This window comes from Mesocricetus auratus, unplaced genomic scaffold (genome assembly GCF_017639785.1).
Source record: "Mesocricetus auratus isolate SY011 unplaced genomic scaffold, BCM_Maur_2.0 Super-Scaffold_100007, whole genome shotgun sequence".
Classification (NCBI taxonomy): domain Eukaryota; kingdom Metazoa; phylum Chordata; class Mammalia; order Rodentia; family Cricetidae; genus Mesocricetus; species Mesocricetus auratus.
Window position 1 is genome coordinate 85,364,362 of NW_024429191.1, and position 23,526 is coordinate 85,387,887.

Here is a 23,526-nt window from a genome sequence, read left to right on the forward strand (position 1 = left end):
GAACGAGTGACTTTTGATGTCTTAGGGAAGGCTGGGAAACCACAGCTTGCCAATTCCTTCTAGGACACAGAAGCCTGGGCATGATGGGGCACGGCTCCAATCCCAGCACTGGGGAGGCAGAGGCAGGAGGTGGGAGGCACAGTTTGAACTTAAGAGCAATATGAGTTATATAAACAGACTCCCCCCCCCCAAAAATCCAAACACGGACAGAATAACTAACAAACAAGCATGCCAAAGCTTTGGTCGACAGGCCATACTGCTAGAATGAGACACAGGTATTGTAGATTCAAGTGTCGTGTTAAAAGGTTGGGTGCCCATTGCACTAGATACTGGGAGAAGCCCCTGAGATATGCAGGTTTCTGAAAGGAAACAATTGTGTTGGGCCTCAGCCAACAACAACTCAGCAATGAACTCATCTGCAGCCCAAAGGTACCAAAGTGGAAAGAATGTGTGGGAGAAGGACAGGTTGCTGGCAGCTCAAGTGAGCTGAGGAGTACTGAGGGGTGCTGTCAGCAATGGGTCTAGAAGTGGGAGAAGGGGAAATAATGTGGCAGGGGCTAAAAGAAGCTCCCAAATTCTATCCTGATGCTAACTTATATGTTGTCTGGAAAGGCTGACCACCCCACTGTGATGATATCTTGCTTGTACAAATAAAGCCTGTCTGAGGGTCAGAGAATGGAACTTGCCACTGGCTAAGTATAGAGGTCTGGAGGTCTGTACAGACAGACAGGAAATGAGATGACTGGGCAGAAACAGGACATAAGCAAGGAGAAACAGGAAATCACTCTCTTGTCTGCTGGGATGCTAAGGCGGTAAGGTGCGGTGGTGACTTGCTCCTTCTTTCTGATCTCTCAGCATTTTTCTCTGTATCTGACTCAGGGTTTTGATTACTTAAACCAATTAAGAACTCCATTTACATTTTGGCACCCAACATGGGGCATGAATCCACGACCCTGGGATTAAGAATCCCATGTTCTACCAACTGAGCTAGCTGGGCTCTAAGTGAGTCCTGCTCTTTCTGCCCTAGTGCATGCCTTGCCAACGCTGGGCACTGAGGGAAGGATGGCAACTCTCACACTTATGGACCTGAACAGAACTACTTCAGGACTGTGTGCCTGCCCGATTCCATTTAAACACAGCAAAGAAGCTGCCATGAAATCCCACATCCTTAAGACTCCATCAGCTACAGGCTTCTGCCTAGTCTCCTGCTGTAATGTTGGCAAAATGCTCAGGAAATGAGCAGACACCATCTGAGGAAAATCTGGGATATAAAGCCAGGAGATGTGCAAAGGAGATACTGGGATGCCACTCATGTAGGTGTGTAGGCATGGGGCTCAGAGTGTTGGTACCTGCTCGGAGAAACAGGAAGTTAACTTACCAGAAAGCCATGAAAAGGAAGCACCAAAGTGGGTCAATATTTTTCTATCCATAAGGTGGCTTCAGATTAGAATGAATCAAGCGACACACCTGTGAAGCCTCAACAAAGTTCCTCTCTCAAATGTGTCCTGTGCTCATGGATCTGAACAGTGACTATGAATGACAAACTTGGGGTATGAGTGTCAGCAAAGCATGAGATAGGCATCCATTTGTCACAGGGGTGGGTGACATTGGGAAGTGTGTCTAGGAGGCCTTTCTGGGAAGGTGGTGTAGTGCTGTGTCCTAGCTAGGGTAGGGGTGGAGGCAGACAATGAAGTACGTGAAGGAAATGAGACGGGTAGACGCAGGGAGGGCCAATGCCAGGCAAACTTTGTTTCAAGTTTGCACTTGACTTCCTTAAAGCTCATACGAATTCCATCCTCCCAGTTTTAAACATATGTTTCCCGTTATTTATTTGCTCTCATGTAGCATTTAAAGATTTATGGATATGTGTGCCTATCTGCTTGTGTGCCTGTCAACATGCCACTTTGGAGCTGGAGTTACAGGTGGTTGTGAGCTGCCTGACATGGGTGTGGGGAACCGAACTCTGGTCATCTTGAAGAACAGCAAGTACTTTTGACCGCTGAGCCACTATTCCGGCCCTGTCTCCTGTAGCTTTTGACAGTAGAAGACTATGGGCTGATTCTCACCCAGGTAACTCTTGCCTGAGCTGAAAGCAATACATGCATGTTTGACCTACACAGTTTTAATTGACTGCCAACATTAAAACAAACCACAACGTGTCGTGTAAAAGGGTGGGACTTTTGGGTGCTCTTGAGGAACTGGAGACGTGGCGGGATGAGCTTCCACGTGTGCTGACCAATGCCACATGGTCCTGAGAAACATGGGCTGTCACTTTTATTTTGTTATATTTGTGGTAACGGGGATAGACCCCAAGGCTTTGAGAATGCTAGGCAAGTGCTCTGCTACTGAGCTGTGTTCTCAGCCTGGCTGTCACCTTAAATGGGTTCAAACTCGCTGGCTCACCCATCCCCACTGCTCCTTATCATCCCGCCAACCTGGACCCCTGCTGATAAGTATCATTTATTTAACTATCCGTGACTCATTTCAATCATTTATGTTCTAGAAGCCATGCTATCTGGCAACCTGACCTTCAGCATTATCACTGACATCTACCTTTACCAAGTATCATCAGCTTGATGATGAAATAATTTAAACAATTTTCTGTTTTACATCCTTTGGAATTCAGTCCATTCTGACCTATACCTTCCTTATGGCAACAGCATAAGGCTGAGGACCATCAGCATCCACTGATCTCAATGTTTTAGTAAAAAACTCACTGTCTATCACTTCTCTCTCTCTCTCTGTCTCTCTCTGTCTCTCTCTCTCTCCCCCCATCTCTCTCTGTCTGTCTCTCTCTCTGTACATAGCTTTAGGAATTCCTGGGATTTCCAGGCAACACCATGTAGTCTGTAGCGAAAGATTACGAGTTATGCAGACTGTGGAGGCTTCTGAATAAGTTAAGCTGATCAAATGGTCAAATGCCAAGAGAAAGAGAAATGACCAGAAATGGTGGCTGGGGTCCTCAGGCAGGGGTTTAGAGAGGAATGCTCTTGTGAGCTGCGACGGATGGGAAGTGGCTGAGAAGAAGGAGAGGGGAAGCAGAGGGAGGAAGGGGAAAGAGACAGAAGGTAAACACACAAACCCACTCAGAAATGAGAGCAGGAGGCTGCCTCGGTTAAATGAAATCTGGAGAAAAAATAAAAAAGGATCCTAGACAGGAATGTCTGCTGGAGCTCATCCCACAGAAGAAAATCAGGACAATTTTGCTTTTATAGGAAAAAAAAGTTTCCCAGATACTAGAACAGTAGCTAATTAAAGGCAAATCGTTCCCTAGGAAGTCCCTCTTGGAGGCACACAGCCCTTCTCTTTGAGAGAGTCCACTCGAAACCTTGCTGTGTTCCAGTGTTGTCTAGACCGTTTTCTTATGTGAAAATCAACCATGCTCTCACCTCTGGGCTATCTCAAATCTTCGGTATCCAGAGGACACGAGACATAGAAGGCCAATGGCTTGCAAGTGAAAGCGATTACAGGTAACATTCGTGTTCTTGAATAAGCACATATTAGCATAAGAGTTACTCTGGGCTTCCCAATGGCGTGACAAGAACCCAGCCCTCCCTGAAGACGTGCTTCGTTTCCTGGAGGCAAGATGGTGTCCTACCCACGGGGCTTCACGGGAATCCTCACCTCGAACTTCTGCCTGAGCTCCACGTTGCCTTCTTCATCCCCTTCTGGGATGGGCACGTTGTAGTATTCACCCTCTTCTTGGTTGAGCAACTTGTACCTTCAAATACAGGGGGAGAAGAGAGGGTAAGGGCCAGTCAACGGCTCTTCTCCCTCAGCCTCTAGTCGGGCTGCTGGAGAGATGACTCTACAGGGATCACAGCCAGGGCCCATAGACGGTGATCGGGGGCTCTCGCCAGCCTCTTCCTGGCTTCTCTCAGCTGCATGGGGTTTGGAGACATGCCGGGTCCCCCGAGCTTCCTTACCATCCGCTGGCTGGCATCTTCATCAGCTCTGAGACACCAAAGGAAAGGGAACCCATGAAGTCATTCCGCGTCGTTCGGTCCCAGTCCCAGATTTCTACGGATAGTCGTCGGTCTTTGTCTGAAGGTTTTAATTTGCTGCAAAGACAAATACGTACACAATACATTAAGTCATCTCCATCATGGCGTCTTTGGAGACACCAACATGCCCACGGTCTGTGTCTGAAATAAACAGTATCTTCAATTTCCTTCCTGTGTCAATAGGATATCAGCCCTTCATACTAACTAGCTACAAAACCTCTGTCAAGACCAAGAATCAATGAATACTGACCCTGGGTAACTCATTGCTTATATACAAAATTTTATTAGAACAGAGTTTTAACCATTTATTTACGTAGGGCATGTACAAATAAAGTTTTTTTTAGAACACAGCCTTGGCTGTTTGTTTATATATCATGTGTGGTTGTTTTTCAACAGAGCCTATATGACCCAAATGTCTAGAATATAGACTGCCTGCCCTTTATAGAGCAGAGCTTAGTGGTTTCTGTCTGACAGGTGGATGTCTTTCCTTCTGACTGCTCACAGAAGAAGCACTTCCTCAGAATGTCCCCATGGGGACCCGTAGTGCTCCCTCCTGAGCTCCTGAGAATGTCCCCACGGGGACCCATAGTGCTCCCTCCTGTGCTCCTGAGAATGTCCCCATGGGGACCCGTAGTGCACTCTCCTGTGCTCCTGAGAATGTCCCCATGGGGACCCGTAGTGGGCTCTCCTGTGCTCCTGAGAATGTCCCCATGGGGACCCATAGTGCTCCCTCCTGTGCTCCTGAGAATGTCCCCATGGGGACCCGTAGTGGGCTCTCCTGTGCACGCCCCCTCACTACTGATTCTCTCTCACCATTCCTCCCCTTCATTCACCTCTGTTTTGGGATTTCTGTCAATCCCCCAAGACCCAGCTCAAACGTCACCTCCTTCAGGAACTTTTCCCTGGTTAGAAGTGAATCTGTCTTCCTTATTTCAGTGGTAATAGAACTTTCTACACTGTGTGTTCACTGTTCTCTGATGCGAAATTTTTAACTTCTTACTCCATGCCTCTCCTAACTGTCAAAAGAACCGAGTCCATCAAGAGATTGAACACCAAAAAAATTTTTAAGAAAAAAAAAAAGAAAGCTGGGCGGTGGTGGCGCACGCCTTTAATCCCAGCACTCGGGAGGCAGAGGCAGACGGATCTCTGTGTGTTCGAGGCCAAGCTGGACCGACAGCCTCCAAAACAGAGAAACCTTGTCTCGTAAAAAAAAAAAAAAAAAAAACAAAAAAAATTTTTTAAGAAAGAGATTGAACACATTTTGGATGTTTTTATGATCTCTAACACCTCAATCAGTTTTTTTTTCTTTTGTTACAGAGCAGGGACTGATAATAATTGCAATTTGCTTTACACACTCCTGGTAAACCAAGTCACTATGTATCAAACAGAAGCAATGGCAGTGATCACTTAACAGTAGTCTGTGAAGGTCGTAGGGATGAGGATGAAGAGATATTTGCCATCCCCCCCCCCCATGACTCTAATAGCGGGGTCAGCAGTATGTGATGTGTGGGGCCAAGTTCATTGCAGGGCAGGAGGGAGCACTTACAATGTGAAGGACTCATTCCACTGAGGGTTTAGTGTGGAGCGGATGGTTTTGGTTTTCTGTTTGCTTTCATTCTTGGGGTCAGGAATAAGTTTCAGTTTCACATAAGGATCTGAAAGCCCGTTTGGATCCATAGGGATTAGATTCTTTGCGTCTCGTACTGCGAAGAGAAAAAGAAAAAGAAAACACTATAAAAACAAGAACATTGGCTTGCATGAACCAGCATTGGACACCATGCTGAATCAGAGCCGTCAAGACGGTGTATGTAGCCAGATGGAGTGGAGCATGCCTGCAGTCCCAGCCCTTGGGAGGTGGATCACCCTTGGCTACATAACAAGTTCAAGGCCAGCCTGGGCTACATGAGACCCTGTTTTAAACCTTCTCCTACAACAAAGATGCTGTCTCAGAGGAGAGATTAGTTGGAGGCCCTGTCATCCACCTTCACTGGTAGCCAGTGGGCGCTGGGTCCATTTACTGTTGCTAGTATGTGTGCGTTTAGGGCTGAGCACTTGGGACTAGATAAGCTATTGTGGGGATCGTCACTCGAGAACACCGATTCTCCATCTCCCAGAAGCCATAACTGCCTGCAGCTCTTCATCTAGGGGTGGGACCTCATGAGATTTTACCCATCCCCAGTGGAACATCAACTGGTGTCATCACGCAGGTCTTGCTCAGGCAACCATGCTGTTAATGTTTCACAGGTGCGTCTCCCTCTCATCTATAGCAGCCTGTCTCACAGCAGACATCTTGTGCTCCGGCTTATCCTTCGGCCCCCTCTTCCTCAATGTTTCCTGAGCCAGAGACAGTATCTTAGAGGCATCTCTATAGCCCATTTTAAAAATGTGCATGGAGTCGGAGTTCTTCCAGGACTCAGCCACTAGAGAATCCAAAGCTTAACTAAGGCAGCACTGGAGGTCCAGACCCTAGCAATACAAAAGATAAAAGATAGGAGGTAAAAACGGAACTCTCATGCCAGCAATGTGAAGGGGCCACAGGTCTCTCTCATTGAACTCTAAAGGGAGAATCTGAACATGCTTAGTAGATCTGACACTGGCTGCAAGAAGCTCATATGCCAGAAGCAGATGAAAAAATCTCATCAGGGCCAACAAGAGTTCCAGGTTTGCCTCTCACCACTTGTGGAATGACTGTGGCACTGGCTTTTACATTTCCTATTCACCGCTTGGCAGGCAGTGAATGGGCCCACTTTAGGGCGATCTTTTCTGAATGGCGATGAGCTAGGATCTTGATGGAATTTAAAGCCTCTGGTTTCCTGCTGAGATATTATCATCTAAGCTGAAAAATAAAGAGTTCTCAATTCCAAATGTCACTGAAGCAGACAGCGAGTCCAAATTTCAATTTCTGATTGCTGTGGGAAAACGACGTCCTGTTCCTCATCATAGGCAGCACACGTGACCTGGGACCAACTTGGGGGGTCCATCTGCTCAAAATTCTGGATGCCTATGTATACATGCAGGTGCTGCCCATTTCTGGCTAGGGGTGAGATTCTTAAACTCTTGGTGGGTTGAGGCCCAGGCCTTAGGCTCTTCCAAGCTGGCCAGGCCAGTTTTCAGTGAAGCCAGTGGGAAGGTTTGGTGCCGACTGGCAGGCGTCTTCAACGTGCAGCCCCCACATGCGGACTCAGACCATTGACCATTTTATTTTTCTTTAAATTTGCTCAAGGTATAGGAAATGAGAAAAAAACAGATTGTTAGCTTTAAACAGTTAGTTCCCATGAGATTAACTGAAATGAAGATCTGTGCTGTGTGTTTCTAGCTGGCCACAGGGCAGGGGCCTGCTTTCTCCTGGCTAAAAAAAGAAATTAAGTGTTAGCATGCTGTCCCCCTCTGTATCACATAGGAGAATGAAAGGAATGGAGATGGGCTAGCTTCCTCAGCATGGAACTTAATGCTTTTAATGTCCGTTCAGAACCTTCAGAAACCATCTCATGTGCTACCAACAGTCCATGTTCCCAGGGGTCCCTCTCCACAGGCAGAAAACACAGTGGGAAGGAATGACACTTCATACTTGTTAGGTATGTGGACCATTCCACAGCCTGAGAGTGCCAGGGGTTGAAGGTCAGTCTCAGCAGAACCCACGGTTCCTTTCTTGTCTTTAATCTCGGAGAACTAGATTGTTCTGATGCACAGAATTAAGATAAAAAAGTGCATCATGACACTTTGATAAATACAGAGAATGGAATTTCTTGTTTTTTCTTTATTTCATTGTTATTTGCTTGTTTTTGAGATAGGGTTAGGATCTCACTGTGCAGACTGGCTAGTCTAGAACTTATTATGTAGACCAGGCTGGCCTTGAGCTCACAGAGATCTGCCTGTCTCTGTCTCCTGAGTGCTAGGATTAAAGGTGTGTGTCACCACCTGGCTCAATTTAAGAAAGTCTGTCATGGGAGCTGTGGAGATGGCTTAGTCAGTAAAGCGCTTGATGTTCAAGCACAAAGGCCAGAGTTCAATCCCAGGCCCCCATGGGAAAGTTGGATGTGGCAGTACCAACAGCAGGCAGTTTACAGCTATCTATAATTCCAGTTCCAGGGTTATCTGACCTCTCTGACCTCCATGGGAACCTGCACTCACATGCATACACCACACAAAGACATATACATGTAATTAAACATTTAAGTCATTAAAAAATAAGGTTGACAGTGATTGAAGAAGACACCCAGAATTGACCTCTGACCTCCATGTGCACAAGGAACCCTCCACCCAAGTCCTGCCATGTTAACTCATTTCCCAAAGGCAGTCTCCATGCCTACAGTAGAGATACACGTCTCCCTGTGCATACCATGCAGAATCACCAGCTGCACTCTTGGAGTCTGCAGAAATGGGCCTAAAGATCTGTTGAGAAACCCTGTAAAAAATAAGTCTCCCTGAAGCTCATTAACAGTTTTATAGCCATTAAGAATAGGAGACAGTTGCTGAAGAAACACATCTGTGCTGTGGTATTGGCCATTTTAGAGCGGAAAGTCTATTCTGTCTTCCCAGAACTTTAGTAGAAATGTAAAATATTAATTATATTCCTACTTCTTGCCTTGAGGTGGCTGCTTTGAAATTATAGGCTGTCAACCCCAACACTGAGAAAACCCAGCATGGGTTAGAGGTTATATCATTTCTGGATAATGGAAGATATAATTTCCAGATAAGGCATATTCAAATAAGTTTACGAAGACTGAGAAGCACCCATGTGAGCTTCCTGTTCCAGGTGGCTTGGTGAGCCGAGGACATGCGTGTTTTACATAAATGTTTAGGAGTGAGGAGAGACCCAGGCAGACAGACAATGCCATCAGATTGGAGGACTGGGCAACCATGCAAGATGGGAGTCAGAGCCTTGGCTGTCTATGATGGTTAATGGTTAATGTTAATCTTTCATGGTGTCCAGAATCATTTGAGAGATGGGCTTCTGGGCATGCCTGTGCTATTATCTTAATTATGTCAATTAAGTTGGGAAGAACTGCTCACCGTGGGGGTCATATTCCCCAGCTGGGATCCTGAGCTATGAGGATGAAGAACAGGAACTGGGAACCTGGTTTAGTTCTCATTGCCTTGACTCCCCACCATGATGGACTGTCCCTTGAACTGTGAGCTGAAATAGCCTTCTTTTCCTCCCCATTAAGTGGCTTTTGTCAGAATACTCTATCATAGTAACAAGAAACCAGGATGGTGCCCCAGATTGATGAATGGATTAACATCCTTAGCCACAAGGCCAATGATTTAGCCTAGGTCCTGAAGGCCGGGGGAAGGAGAGGCAAGGACTCAGGCAGGCGGGCAGGCAGGGGGACATCACCAGGCTTTCTCTGGTTTAAGCAAGTTGTTCCCCCAGAGACCTGAGTCAGATGAGGGTTTAATGAACATCCCAGAATGTTTAGGGAACAACTGGACACGGGGCTGCTTGGATGGATGCTGTAGATGTGTCTGGCTTCTTATGGGCACTGTGACAAGACCCTGTGCTAGGGTCAAATAATTGCCTGTCACCGTTAACCTTTCTGGCTTTAGAAAAATATTTAGACCTCTCAGCCAGTTTTTCTGTAAAGTTGAGACAGTAATGTTGCCTATTACTCAGGGTGACTGTGAAAATTAAATGTATCAATAAATGTAAAATGTTTCAAAGAGTATCTGGACTGATGACAGTGTCACACTGCTACTATTACTAACAGGAGTGTTACTATTGAGTTGGTATTAGCTATCAGCATCATTGTCACCATGACATTGCTGCCGCCATCATCACCAGTCCTCTTGTTTGACCCAGAAGGCCAGGCTGTTTCCTCAGGGTGAAGAGAGTATATTGGAGTTGGGGAGACAGCTCAGGCCATAAAGTGCTTGCCTTGCAAGAGTGAGGACCTGAGATTGGTTCCTCCAGAACCCATGTGAGAAAAACCAAAAACCTAGGTGTGGCAGGAGAATACCTAGGTCTTGCTGACCAGCTAGCCTAGCTTACTCAGTGAGTCTCAGGCCAATGAGAGGCCCTGTCTCAAAAGGAAGATGGATGGAACCTCTGGAATGATCCCCACGGTTGACCTCTAGCCTCTAACACATACATGTACACACCTGCATAGGTATACACACCAACTCTTCCCCTTCACCTAAAGAGACAGACATACAATCCTGGAATTTCCAGACCACAGGGTAGGGCTATAATAGTCAGCTCCCAAGTGTTTCAAAATAGTGTGGGATTAAAAAAAAAAAGTCAACGAGTTCTTAATCCTTCAGAGAATCTTCCAGATGGCTTCTCAGTTCAGAGACTCTGTGTAGTACGAATTATGAAGTACAAATGATGAAACCAACATCCATGAATACCAGCTAGTATGAGAGGTTAGATGCCAGCCAATGCCACAGAATGTACCCAGCATGCTCCCCCATTCCTCCTCCTGGTGTCCCTGGTGGACTTTAAACTTACTCTGGGGTTGCCATGGGGCCCTGTGGCTGGGAACTGGCCAGAGCAGGAGCATTCAGAGTCTCCAGTGGACCCATCCATGGGCACAGGAATGAGAGGCTTTGAGAAGCACACAGCTGTATTCTCTTGCCTGCAGCCTGGATGTGTCAGCACTGACCGGCAGTAACCCTGCCCATTTGGGGTTCACAGCTACAGAGGGACATTGTTCGGCTGTGCACAAAAATCAACTCCCTCCAAGTTCAATGACAAGTCAGCCCTTTAAGTGATCTGTTTTGCTTTAGAAAATAACTCCCTATTTTCGCTGCTTTCCCCCCTTCTGAGAGCACCCTTTTCCATGGCTCCTGCTTACAAGCCAACAGAAAGGACAAAGCCTCAAAACACGGTGTCCTAGTAAAAGCCAGGATTGTTTCCCATGAGCTGACCTAGTGATGGCCTCTCCCACATCCACCCCTGCCCACCAGCTGAAAACAAGAGCAAACAAATTATGTAAATCCCACTCCATGTTCTCTGACACTGCAGAAAGACAGCAGCAACTTTTCTTTGCTTGAGGTCCCCAACAGCAAAAGATAAGAGTGTCAGGCTCTCAGAAGGTGGGGGTGGGCAGATGAATGCAAAAAACGGTGAGGTTTAGTGTTCAAGGCCCTCCGAAGAGCCTCAAGTCCTCCATCATCAGGTGAGAAGAGGGTGATAACTACCAAATTCGTGCACCAGATCTTTGTAACAAAAGAGGACTTTCAACTTAGGAAATTGGTTATTTTGCATGTTGATCAGACGCTCAGACTGTCCTTTCAAAAGCCATGGACCTACAAATTGATTTCTTATGAAAATATGATCACATTTGAATATAAATTTAATGCCAGAGAAACTTGATGGGATTTCGGAGCTTAGGCAGAGATGTGCGGAAGAGAGGGGAGGGGAGCGAGGGAGAGGAGAAAAGGAGAAAGAAGAGAAAGGCAAGAGTGGGGGAGGGGAGAGCATGCACTCCTCTTCCTCACTGATGGGGCCATATGGTCCTGAGGTTGAGGGGGCATGCAGACCCTTGGTCTTCTGGTGCCCAAGAAGGTAATTTGCATCGTGGAGGTGACGGCAGCAAGCTGTTTGGGAGAGACCACTAAGTGGAAAGCCACTGTCGTGAGTTTATTACGACGACAAGGTGTTGTGCTGCTGGAACCCGAGGGCGGACGAGAGGCTGAGTAACACGGTCACTACATAAAGCTAATGGGCGGCCAAGCCAGGATGAGCCTGGAATTTTATGGATCCCATCACTGGTCTCAAGTAGACATAGTCCCAGAGAAGAGGAGGTGGAATTGGTATCCACTAGGAGGAGTAAGAGATGAGAGCCAACACCCTTCCTTTGGCGGGTAGGTGACAACGGGCAGAGCACGGAGGGCCAAGTGGACACACACAACAGGACCCGGGTCAATCGAGGGCTGTACCTGGATGAATGAGGAAAAGGCATAGAAACTGCATGTCTGCTACAGGGCTGTACCTGGATGAATGAGGAAAAGGCATAGAAACTGCATGTCTGCTTGATGCCTTGAACTTGGCAAAGGGACATTTAGCACCTGACTTACAGTTGTGATCCTAGTGGCTTCCGGGATTCAGTTGCCAAACACACAGGATGCTCTGGTCACAAGTGGTCTCTGTAGTGTTTGCCTCAGACAGGAGGATCCCTGGGGCTTACTGGCCAGTCAGTCTAGCCAGTTGGTGGGCCGCAGGACAGAGAAAGAGCCTGTCTCAAAAGACAAGGTGGAGACATGCACACAGCATCCACACATGCACGTATGCACGCCCATCCTCATCTCATGTGCATTTGTGCTGGTGTCTTTTCTCCTGCTCTGCATTCCAGGACAAGCCTGATATACAGCCTCCTCCTCTCAGCCCCTCATCTGGCCATGACCTGTTTCCGCAGGACAAATCTCACCGTCAGCCACTACCTCCTTCCACACTTCATCTCCGCCTAGGAACCATGACCGAGCAGTGAGCAAGATCAGGCATCGATGGGGCCATTCTTTGCATGGCAAGCCACCCCAGAAACAGGACTTCTTAAGCAGCATGTGTCCAGGAGCATGGGAGGCACAGACTGACCTGCCTTCTGCTCCCAGGCAAATCTGGGCATTTACAGAACTGAGTGAGAAGTTCAAGAGCTTCCCAACTGGCCAATGGATGGGATCAGGAGGGAAAGGCTGGGAAGCCAGCTTGGCACGTGTGGCTCCAGAATATCACAAAGTGCTCAGCTTTCTCCAAGCCCAGCTTTCCCGGCGTGTCACTGTGAAGAACACACTGTTCTTGAGGCTTGTTTGTGACACTACTTTGGGCCTCATCTGATGATGCTGAGAAGGAGAAACTGTCTCTAAGAGGCTGCCAGCTCCAGCATGGAGCTGTGAGCCAGTTCCCTGCCAGGAGACAGAACTCCCGGCAAGTGCTGATGGGGAAGCTAGTGGAGTGACAGATTGCTTCCGGAATAGGATTTGCTGAATGCCCTTCCCGTGTGATGCTTTGGGGGTGGTCCAGCTGTCTAGCAATAAGGCAAGGTTCCTGGCTTAGGAATTCTGATTCAGCCTTTTAAAGGGTGCAGAGAGACTGAACCTTGACACAACAAGGGTGTGTCACGGGTGATGGCCAGCAAACCAGCATGGAACCCTGTAGCAGAACCAACCACAAAGCTTTGGGCCGTCAGGTGTGCACAGGGAGCTCCAGCAGAGGAAAGGGTCTAGCAGGTTCCAGTTGGTACACAAAGGAGAGGGCACAGGGAAGTAACCAGGCTACATTCCTGAGGTATGCTGGTGTTAACCTCATGTAATAGGGCATCCTAAAACTCCCCAAGAGACATTCTCCATCCTCTCTGTCTCTGTCTCTGTCTCTGTCTCTGTGTGTGTGTGTGTGTGTGTGTGTGTGTGTGTGTGTGCACGTGCACACAGATGCATGTAAACTGCTGGAGGATAGCCTTGGCTGTTGTTCCTCAGATGCCATCAATCTCGTTATTTCGAGACAGGGGTTCTCACTGGCCTGGTATCACACAGCAAGTCAGGCTGGCTGGCCAGTGAGCCCTAGATCCGCCTTTGTCCACCTCCCCAGCACATGCCACCACACTTGTCTTTTTTTTTCTCCTGTAGGTTCTGGGGATTGAACTCGGGTCCTCATGCCTGCAGGCAAGAAATTAATCAACTGTGCTATCATCCTTGTTCATTCTGTGTCACCTAAAGTCACAAGTGTCTTAACACAGAGTTACCCTTTCTATAGCATTTGAAGACACTCTTGGGCCCTGGCTGGAGGATATCTGTAGAGTGTGCATGGGAAGAGACATCTCCCTGAGGTCCACGGAGGCTGACTTCTCTTTTTGCATCTTGCAGAGCTTGTGTCTGGAGAGCACACTATCCTTCCAGGTTGGTCTCCTCTGCCTGGGGATAGTAAGAGGCACACACTTGCGATTCTCTACCCAATTAACACGCTGTAATTCTAGTCCCCGGTGGTGGCCCCAAGAGGTGGAGCTCAGGGAGGTGATTAAGTCAGGAGGATGGACCCCTCATGGATGGGATTGGTGCCCTTATAAAACAGGTGTTATGGAGCTTGTTAGCTGTTTCCACCATGTAAGGACCCAATGAGCAGCCATTATATCAGAATCAGGGCACGGGACACAGCAGCTGCTAGTGCCTTGACCTCATCTTCCCAGTCATGAATGAATTTCTGTTGTCTATAAGCTATGGCATCTTGCTACAGAGGTCTGAATGGAACAAGGCCATCTGGGAACTGCGAGGGGTCCAGACAATGGGGAAGAAGACGCTTCTGGGGTTTGATGCTGACTGGGAACTACAAATGAGGGCACTGGTCCAGGGTGGTTATGGCACATTCTCCAGTAGTGTGAGCATGGGCCCTCTATGCACGAGCACCTAGTAATAGTCTGTTCTGTCCAGCATGAAGAGACAACTGATTCTTCAAGCAAGTGACAAAGAAGACTCAACACTTTGTGGGTTGCCAGAGGAATACAATAGGACTAAATGACTGGAGGCAACAAGAAATGATATTCTCCTCCCCAGAACAAAGTACCACTGAGATATTTCCCATCAGCACTTCAGTGGCTACAGCATTTTTTTGAAGGTTCTGATCTTGAAACTAAATTAATAACTAGAGTCTCCCACCATTTACTTCAACAAATTCTTTTAGTTTGCTTCTTATTTCTATTTGTTTTTTGAGGGATAATCTTGCTACATAGCCCAGGCTGGCCTTGAATCTGCCATCCTGCTACTCTGCCTCCCTAGTGGGTTTACAGGCTGGTGTGAACATGCCATGCTGTTTGAACATTTCTACTTAAATCTTCAGCATGCTTCACCCTCAGACATACCTCCATTACATACATAGTGGTAAACTTCAGAGCTGACATGGGTTTCAGCTGGTTGGTTTAGGAAGTTAAATATTTATTTCCACCCAATCTATCATACATAGGACTTACATACTCCCCAAAGACTCATGATCTCCTTGTTACTGTTTTGAACACCTACCACTGCGTACAACACCTTGCTATGCATGCAGTAGTTAGTCACCTGCTGTGCAAACATGTCTATGTGCTACCCTTGCCCCGTGATTCGGGGTTCATGCTGTCCCATCCCTGGGCACCCCTATCTGGAACACAAACCTTTATCCACCTCATTTCTACTTGTTCCAACTGTGGAAAAAACAACCCTGTTCTCTGGTTTTCCAATCTCTTGCCAGGCCTGCAGATTGATGGAAACACGGGGACTGGGACCAAACACTCCCTCCCCAGACATCTCTCTAGGGCCAACAAAGGGGAAGATGAAAGCCATGTGTGCCTCGTGGATTCTTGCTGACTGACGAGAAGCTGGGGTAGACACGGCTGTAAAGCTGCAGGCTTTGGGCTGCAGTACACAAGAGTGTCCATTTGGAGGGACTCCAGCACAAGGGAAAACCCAAACAGACCTTTCCCAGGGAGACTAAATGCAGGCCAAAAGGAGTCAAGTGCTTTCCCAGAAGACACCAACTGATCATGAAGAGTCTCGGAGCACTCAAAATCTAAGGGGCATGGGATGTATTGTGAGTTTTCAGGGAAAGCATGCCATTCAGGGCCATTTGCTCTAGGTTTCTAGGGAAATCATTACATGTGGAACTTGGCTGGGTTTCAAGAAATAAAATGCAAAGACATCTTCAGCAAAGAACAATTGTTGATTGGTCATCAACAGATCTGGGTCACTCGTCAGGTCTTGGCTGTCTGTCTGGCTTGCTGCATTTGTTCTAATCTCACTGCATTATAGCCTGTTGAAACTAGACAAGCAGTATCTGATTTGATCTCTTTCATGTTAATAAACAATGACTCACAAATTCTGTGATCTGTGTTTCCTTATTGCCAAAATCAAGGGCAAGAAGAGTGATAGACACTGATAATACACCTGCTCAGCCACCCCTCCCCACCATGCATGACCACAAATCTGAATTCAAGGACTTAAGTCTTTTGTTTAAAAACATATTCATGCAATGCTGTTACTTTAACTCACTACTTTGTCAGAAGGGTGGATTTCTGCCCCAGTAAATCCAGTGTCCCCAAATTGTGAGCCAGAAACTACTCCATCAAAGTCAGCTAAACAAAGAATTTAATAAGCATGGTGTTCAACAGTTAGTTCATATGCTCTCTCTCTCTCTCTCTCTCTCTCTCTCTCTCTCTCTCTCTCTCTCCCTCCCTCCCTCCCTCCCTCCCTCTGTATGTGTGTCTCCCTCACTCCATCCCTCCCCCTTCCCTCTCCTTCTCTTCTCTTTCCCTCCTACTCTACCTCCTTTCTTTACTTTTGAGACAGTCTTACTATATATCCCTGTTGGACCTTGTACATAGCCTTCTCCTGCAGCCTCCCAAGTGCTGGGATAAAATATATGCATTTCCATGCCCAGAAACATTTTCTACTAATGTTCTATAATTCTAAAGGAGATGACTGTGAGAAATATTTGCTAGTTGTGGGAAACTGATAAGATCTTCACACAAACACAGGAAGGCACTCACTATAAGAAATAGTTATTTCTTGGCCGGGTGGTGGTGGCGCACACCTTTAATCCCAAGCACTTGGGAGGCAGAGGCAGGTGGATCTCTGAGTTCAAGGTCAAGGACAGCCAAGGCTATATAAAGAAACTCTATCTTGAAAAGCAAGAACAAGAACAACAACAACAAAAAACCTAAACCAAAAAAAGAAAAAAACAAAACAAAAAGAAAGTTATTTCTTATTGTAGAAGTAAATGCATAAAGTAGAAAGAAGAAAATTGAAGGCAATTGCACTTCCACCAAGAGAGACGGTGATGCTGACATGCTTTGTTGACTGACCATCCCTGTCCTATAAAGACATCTACAGTATAATTGATTGCCTAATGTAGAGCTGGGGATAAGGCCCAGGGCTTTGCACACACCAGGCAATCACTTCATTACCGAGCCATATCTTTAGCTTGCAATATTTATTTTTCTATAGAACTCATATCATCTTATGGTAGTTTAAAGTTTCATCTTTAGTAAAACTTAACAAAATATTTTTAAAAAACATTTTTAATGCCTAACGTTCTATTTTGTATCAATGGTTGTAAAAATCTATGCTCACTTGGATCATTTACATAGTTTGAAATTCCCTGTCTATGTATATAACATAGTGACTAATGACCTTCATACATAAAATCCTACCTTTCTCCTTAGGTTGCATTCATAAAAAGCAAATTAAAAGATACAAAAGCCACTCAAGACTTGATATATTGCCAAATGGCTTTCCCCAAAAGTTGTACCAATGTCCTACCAAAGCCACGTTAAGGATAAAATGAGACAAATAAAGAATAACATTACAATTTGACTCTCTTGTTTTTTGTTTGAGGCTTACTGGCCTTTCCCTATATAGTAATCTGGCCATTTGAATGTCTTTTTCTCTGACTTATTACTTACTCAGGGTTCCTACAGGGCAGTAACTTCATACTGGTCAGAAGGAGTGTTTGGATGTGTATGACAGTGGCCCCTTTCCTTATTTGTCACACTCTGTGTTTAGATTTAATTCTGTATGCTTCTAGAAACACACAGGAGCTTAACTTTCCACACAGTCAAAGCTACCAAAGTGTTTTCTTTCATTTCTTCCACTTCTTTTAGACTTAGGAAATCCTTGCCCTTTATAAGGGTAGTTAAGTATTCACCTATGCTTTCTTTCATTACTTTGTTTCTTTTTTATATTTGACTTCCAAATCCATTTGAAATTTATTTTGGTGTAAAGCATGAGGCGAGATCTCATTTATTTTTTTCTTCCAAACGTTTAGACAATTTCCCCCACCACATCGGTGGAATGAACCATACCTTCCGTACTGGCTCTGGAAGCCTCTGTTTATTATAAGCAGGCTCCATTTTCAGGGCATCTGCTCCATCATATTCAATGTCCTGTTAGTTTCTGCAACAAGCCTACACTTCAAAGTGTTTTAAATGTCCAACATATTTTAAAATCCATCCATGTGCTTGGCATTCCACTACCCAGAGAAACTCTCTGTCCGCTGTCTGAAAAAACAATCTCTGTGCTTAGAGTTTAGGGATGTGTATTAGTTGCTTCTCCCACTGCTGTAACAAGTACCTGATAGAGGCAGCTTAGTGAACAGGGGTTTATTTTGGCCCATTGCTTTGGGGGTACAGTCCATCGTGGTGGGGAAGCCGCCAGCCATAATGGTGTCTGCAGTCAGGAAGCAAAGAGAGATGAACGCTGGTGCTCAGCTCACTTGCTCCTTTTTATTTGGTTCAGTCCTCGAATGCTTTTCACTTTCATTTTTGGGGATGGAGTCTCTCCCTGAACCTAGGACCACTGATTTGGCTTGGTTGATTGGCTAGGGAGCTCCAGGAATCCACCTGTCTCTCCATCCCCAGTGCTGGGATAACAGGTGTGAGTCATTCTGCTTGACTTTTTATGTGGGTGCTGAAGACCAGAACTCAGGTCCTCATGCCTGCACAACGAGCCCCCCGGCAACATTCTCTCACAAGTCCTCACTTAATGGCTGCCTCTTTGCAAATGCCTTCACCCCCTTGCGTCTCTGGCACTTACTTTATTTTTAGTCTTTGGCTACACTCTTCCTTGTTTTTGCATTTATCATTCCCATAACTGTGGAAAATGTAGACATTGTGTTAATTCTGCTGCTCACCTTAGAGATCCACACCAAGCATTTTCACCCAGTTGTACTCTGATTATAAAAACAAAGAATGAGATGGTGTCTTATGTCGCCCCCCCCACAACAATCAAGATGAATCTGTCATGCTGGGCTCTAAGTCCCTGTCATCTCCTGTTCTAATGTCTGCTTCTGCACCTATAAAATGATCTGGGGTTTGGGATGGCTAATCCTGTTATAATTTTATATGATTTGACTTCCCTAGTGCTGGGCTTTTCACTGACTTCATTTTGCAGCTCTCTTTAGTTTGCTTTCAGTCAACTAGACTTTTCTCTCCTTGCAGCTCCTACAATTCTGAAGGAAAGGCATTTGTTTCCCTTCTTTGTAACTGAAGCTTTCCAGTATGTCCCTAGCTGCGTGTCCTTCCTAGGGGTCCTCCTAAGGTAGAGTATATGCCTTGTAGTTTGCTGCTCTCTACATGTGCATCTATTAAGGTAGCATTGCTACTCTTTGCTCAGTTTTTCTCCTTTGACCCTGAGGACAAAGTGATAATTCTCCAGTTACGTCCTGTTCTCTGCCTCCCATTTTTATTAAGCTCCCTTCCGTCACCACTGTTTCCTCATGTTGCCGGCATCCTGCAGTTTCTCTGGCAGCTCTGATGGGATTTCCCACACTTCCTCTTTGGATGTTTGCTGCATGTGTTGTCAGCATTTGTATTTACTTGCCTCCCATCATCTTGTCTGTCTCTTTGTGCAGCCTTTTATCACTGAACAAACAAAAAACTTCATGTCTGTCTTTCTCTATATCTTTTTGTTAAAGTGGCTTAATGTTCTTGCTTTGCAGACTACGTATTCTTGTGTTCTACTAAAATTCATATGGAATTTTTCACATAGTTTCTGATAGTATTCCTTCAGTAATGCATCACCACACATGTCCTCCTCGACGGCAGTCTCTTCTCTGCCATTGCCCATCTCTCTCTCTGTCTCTCTCTGTCTCTGTCTCTCTGTCTCTCTCTCTCAGACTTATTAGTATTTTATCCAAGAAGTTACTTTATTTTTATTCATATGTAGGTGTGTTCTTGTGTGATTATATATGCCACATGTATGCAGGTACACACAGTGGGCAGAAGAGGCATCAGATTCCATGGAGCTGGAAATACAGGCAGTTGTAAATTGCCAAATGTGGGATCACAGTTCAGAACCTCTGGAAGAGCAGTAAACACCGGAGGCCACTGAGGCCATCTCTTCAGCCTTTATGAGTCAACATATTTTTTTTAAATGGGCCGTATAGTCTGTGTACATTTTCTTTCTTTGCTCACCCTCAAATGAGAAAAGACATATCAGACTTGGTGTTTACCAAAAGATGCTGGGTTCTGACGTCTATTGACTGTCCAGTCTGCTTGGATACTAGTTAACTTTCTTCTCTGGTAACTGATGAGATACCCAAACTGATGTTCATGACATTTAGTTCAATTATTCGTTTGTTTTTCTATATGAGGTGAGATCATATTTTGTTTCTAAGGTTTGGCAAACTGCACACCCTGAATCAGCGAGGTCTATACTGCCTCTTGTACAGTGTCCTTCCTGCCTGGGATTCACAATACAGATTTAATTGGCTAAGATCAGTCCTTTTGTTTTTTCCTTTGTAAGTTAAAATCTACTTGTAGACTTCGTAAGAGTGTGAGGCACACCTCTGCAAAGGAATGCCTCCCAGGCAGAACTCCTCTGCCCACTGACCTCCCTAAGGTCCTATTTTCAAATGCCATTAACATACAACTTGGGGGGCTGCATTTTCAACACATAAATTCTGAGGGATACATTCAAACCACAGCACCTGGGTATTAGGAAGGGAAGAAAGCAAGGCTCTTTCTGGAGAATCAACAGACTCCTCAGTTCCTCAGTCTGTCAGGGTTGGACCAGAGCACAGCTTCTCCAAGTTCCTCGAAGGAGACAAGGCTCCCAAAGGCTCTAAATCTTTCAAGACCAGCCTGTTCCTGGAGTAAATATGTTTAAACAAGAAGAGGGTCCAAGGCAAACACCGTCAGTGCCTGTGAGTCTGGCCCACAGGGAAGTGCCCAGGCATTTAACCGAATTCTTTGAACCAGGAACATAGTTGTCTCTATCATGAATCAGCAATTCCAGTCTGATGCCATTGAGCATTTGTCTTATCCTGTTATAATCTCATCACCAGGCAGGGCTCTGAGTTCCCTGGGGTCTGTCATGGGGAAGAGAAGGACTATACAGATGGATATTAAATAGCCCATAGAATGGGAAATCAATAAATTGGGTTCATTATAACAATAAATAAATTGGGTTCATTGCTTTCTCCAGGATCTTGGCCATAGAGAGAATGTTCAGATTATCAAGTAATAGAAAATTCTATTTCTCTCTATAAATCAATAAACTGGCATCTTGCTAAATCATCCAGTCAAGACTACATTGGACTTAGTCTCCAGAGATCTGGTCTCTCCTGGAAGATAACAAGAGTGAACATTGGGGCCTCCAACATGGAAGACAGGCTGTGTACCCTCTCCTGCCCGCAGAGGCCACCCTCTGCCAATGTGTGATCTGTTTTGAGTAGTAGAGAGAGTCCTAGCTTCACTAACTTCCTGACAATATCCTCATCTTGGTAGCATATTGCACTATTATTTTTTAATCTAACCTATTACAAGGCTGGAATGGGTAGTGACCAGTATAGCGGCGCTATGATACCACCCAGCCCAGAATCATGGTGGAAGACTCAGTAGCTGCACAAACGTGTAGGCTTTCTCTTGGTCTTAGAGAATGTGACTCAAGGTGACTGGGGTGTGACTGCAGTTTCCTTTGAATATGGAATAGAAGATGTGGTGAGAAACCCAGGCTGGACAGGGAGCACCCAATAGGTCCAAAGGACCGACTGACTGATGACTGAGCCCCCACTTGCCATTCCTATTCTCAACACACACACACACACACACACACACACACACACACACACACACACACACACTCCATACCATGCCATGTTTCTCCTCATAGCACTGCTCCTCTTTAGCGCTGAGCCTACACTCTCGAAGGTAACCCAAGCCTTCAGCTCTGCTCTCATGGAAATCCTCAAGCACAGACCAGAGATGCCCTGCTTCAAATCAAGTCCTGACTCCATGTCTTCATCTCAGAAACTTCCTCAAACCCTCTAAGCCTCCATTTCTTCATGTGTAACATAAAGAGAGTGTCTCACCCAACAGGACCTCTTAAGTATTAAGTAAAATAATGTAAAAGAAAAAAGAAACTTGACATACTTCTTGCCACAATATAAATATGTAATCACTCTTAACTTTATTATTAATGTGGGTGACAGTTATGTGCCTTGATCTGTTAGAGGGGGCCCCGGCAGTGGCACCAGGACCTATCCCAGGTGTGTGAAATGGCTTTATGGAGCCCATTTCCTATGGTGGGATACCTTGCTCAGCCTTGATATAGGGGGATGGGCTTGGTCCTGCTTCAACTTGGTTTGCCAAACTTTGTTGACTCCCAAGGAAGGCCTTACTCACTCTGAGGAGTGGATGGGGGTGGGAAGGGAGGAGGCAGGGGTAGGAGAAGGGGATGGTGGGGGAAACTGTGGTTGGTATGTAAAATGAAAAATAAATTTTTTAAATAAAAGAAATTATCCACATCATCCAAGGAGACTCCCAGCAGCATGTGGACACACCCTGTACACTTACCAGGTGCCAGACACCATTGTAAGCTTGGGGATTCCACAGTTAGTGAGGCTTTGGATACATGGTACCCATGGGAATACAACTTTCCCCTAAGGAGCCTGGGTGCAAAACTGGATGACACTCTTGTCCACAGTGAGATTGTCTCCAAGGGTGTCAGCAGCCCTGCCTGACACATTTCCACTGGCACCCTCTTACCTACCTCCTCCACAGCCAGGCATTCCCAGTACCTTAGGACCCTCTCTCCAGCTGAACCACGAATTGCCCCTGCTCTTGATTGCTACTAGGACTAAACTAGATGCACAGCATTTTGACCCCTCCTGGGGATAGAAAGTGATGGTGGCTTTGGGATTCTGCTCTTGGGCCAAGGCTGGGATGTCATCTCCAGGACCAAGACTCTGGTGACTGGGGCCCTCAGTCTCTCTATAGAAGGCTCTGAGCAACTCAAACAACACCCACAAAAGCTAAGGAGAATCCTGCCTCCTGTGCTTCAAATCCCAGACAGTGAAACACTACAGAAAGAGTGAAGGTGCACCACTATAATAAACACACCAGGATGCTAAACGCTACTGTGATGGTCAATGCTTACGGAGGAGGGTGGGTGGCTTTATTTGGTTCTCAGGCCTCAGGGAAAACAGATGCATGCTCTCAGCTGAATGATCAGCATCCCTAGGATAGCCCCTGAAGCTGATAGAGGATGAGGGGGACAACACTGAGACATAGTGAGATGAGTTTGATTGGCTGACCTGCCACCCTCCATGGGGCTCTTTCCTCTAGATCAAGATGGATTGAGCTGGAGTAACCATGCAGGGAGCGGAAGTCCCCCCCCCATCCACATCCACCCCCTGGTCTGATTACTTCCCCTTCATCTGTGCTTAAAATAGACTACACCAAACTGAAATAACCTAGGAGATTAAATTAAATTAAATCAGTCCTGGCTCCCAGGCAGTTTGCTAATAAAATCGTAAGCATTCGATTCAGCGTGGCAGACAAAGACAAAACGCTTACTGGTTCTGCTCCAACCCCAACCTGAAGAGGCTGACTGCTTAAGGGTAAAGGCAATGGAGGGCAACATTTTCCCCATTTGGGATCGTGACAAGACGGTGTCTCTGCTTGCTAGCTTGTCCCAGGAATTCCACTTCTGATGGACTTTGCTGGGCATCCTTACTAGAAATGCTTACTGGACCCAGAGTTCACCGATGGGCTACACTGGCTAACCACTAAGCCCTAGAGATCCTCTTGTCTCCCTGGTCCCTCCCACTGGGATTACAGAT

At 46.1% G+C, this 23,526-nt stretch overlaps 1 protein-coding gene across 2 annotated transcripts in view; it reads right to left on the reverse strand.

Annotated features, from left to right (window-relative positions):
* Positions 1–23,526, reverse strand: part of Prkca (protein kinase C alpha) — a 380,485-nt gene that overhangs the window by 75,669 nt on the left and 281,290 nt on the right. For both annotated transcript variants that reach the window (XM_005069988.4, XM_040749986.1), the window contains exons 6-8: positions 5,551–5,707; positions 3,927–4,061; positions 3,625–3,721 (exon numbers count right to left, since the gene is read on the reverse strand). In XM_005069988.4, the coding sequence (XP_005070045.1) occupies positions 3,625–3,721; positions 3,927–4,061; positions 5,551–5,707 (389 nt within the window). The remainder of the gene's footprint in view (positions 1–3,624; positions 3,722–3,926; positions 4,062–5,550; positions 5,708–23,526) is intronic.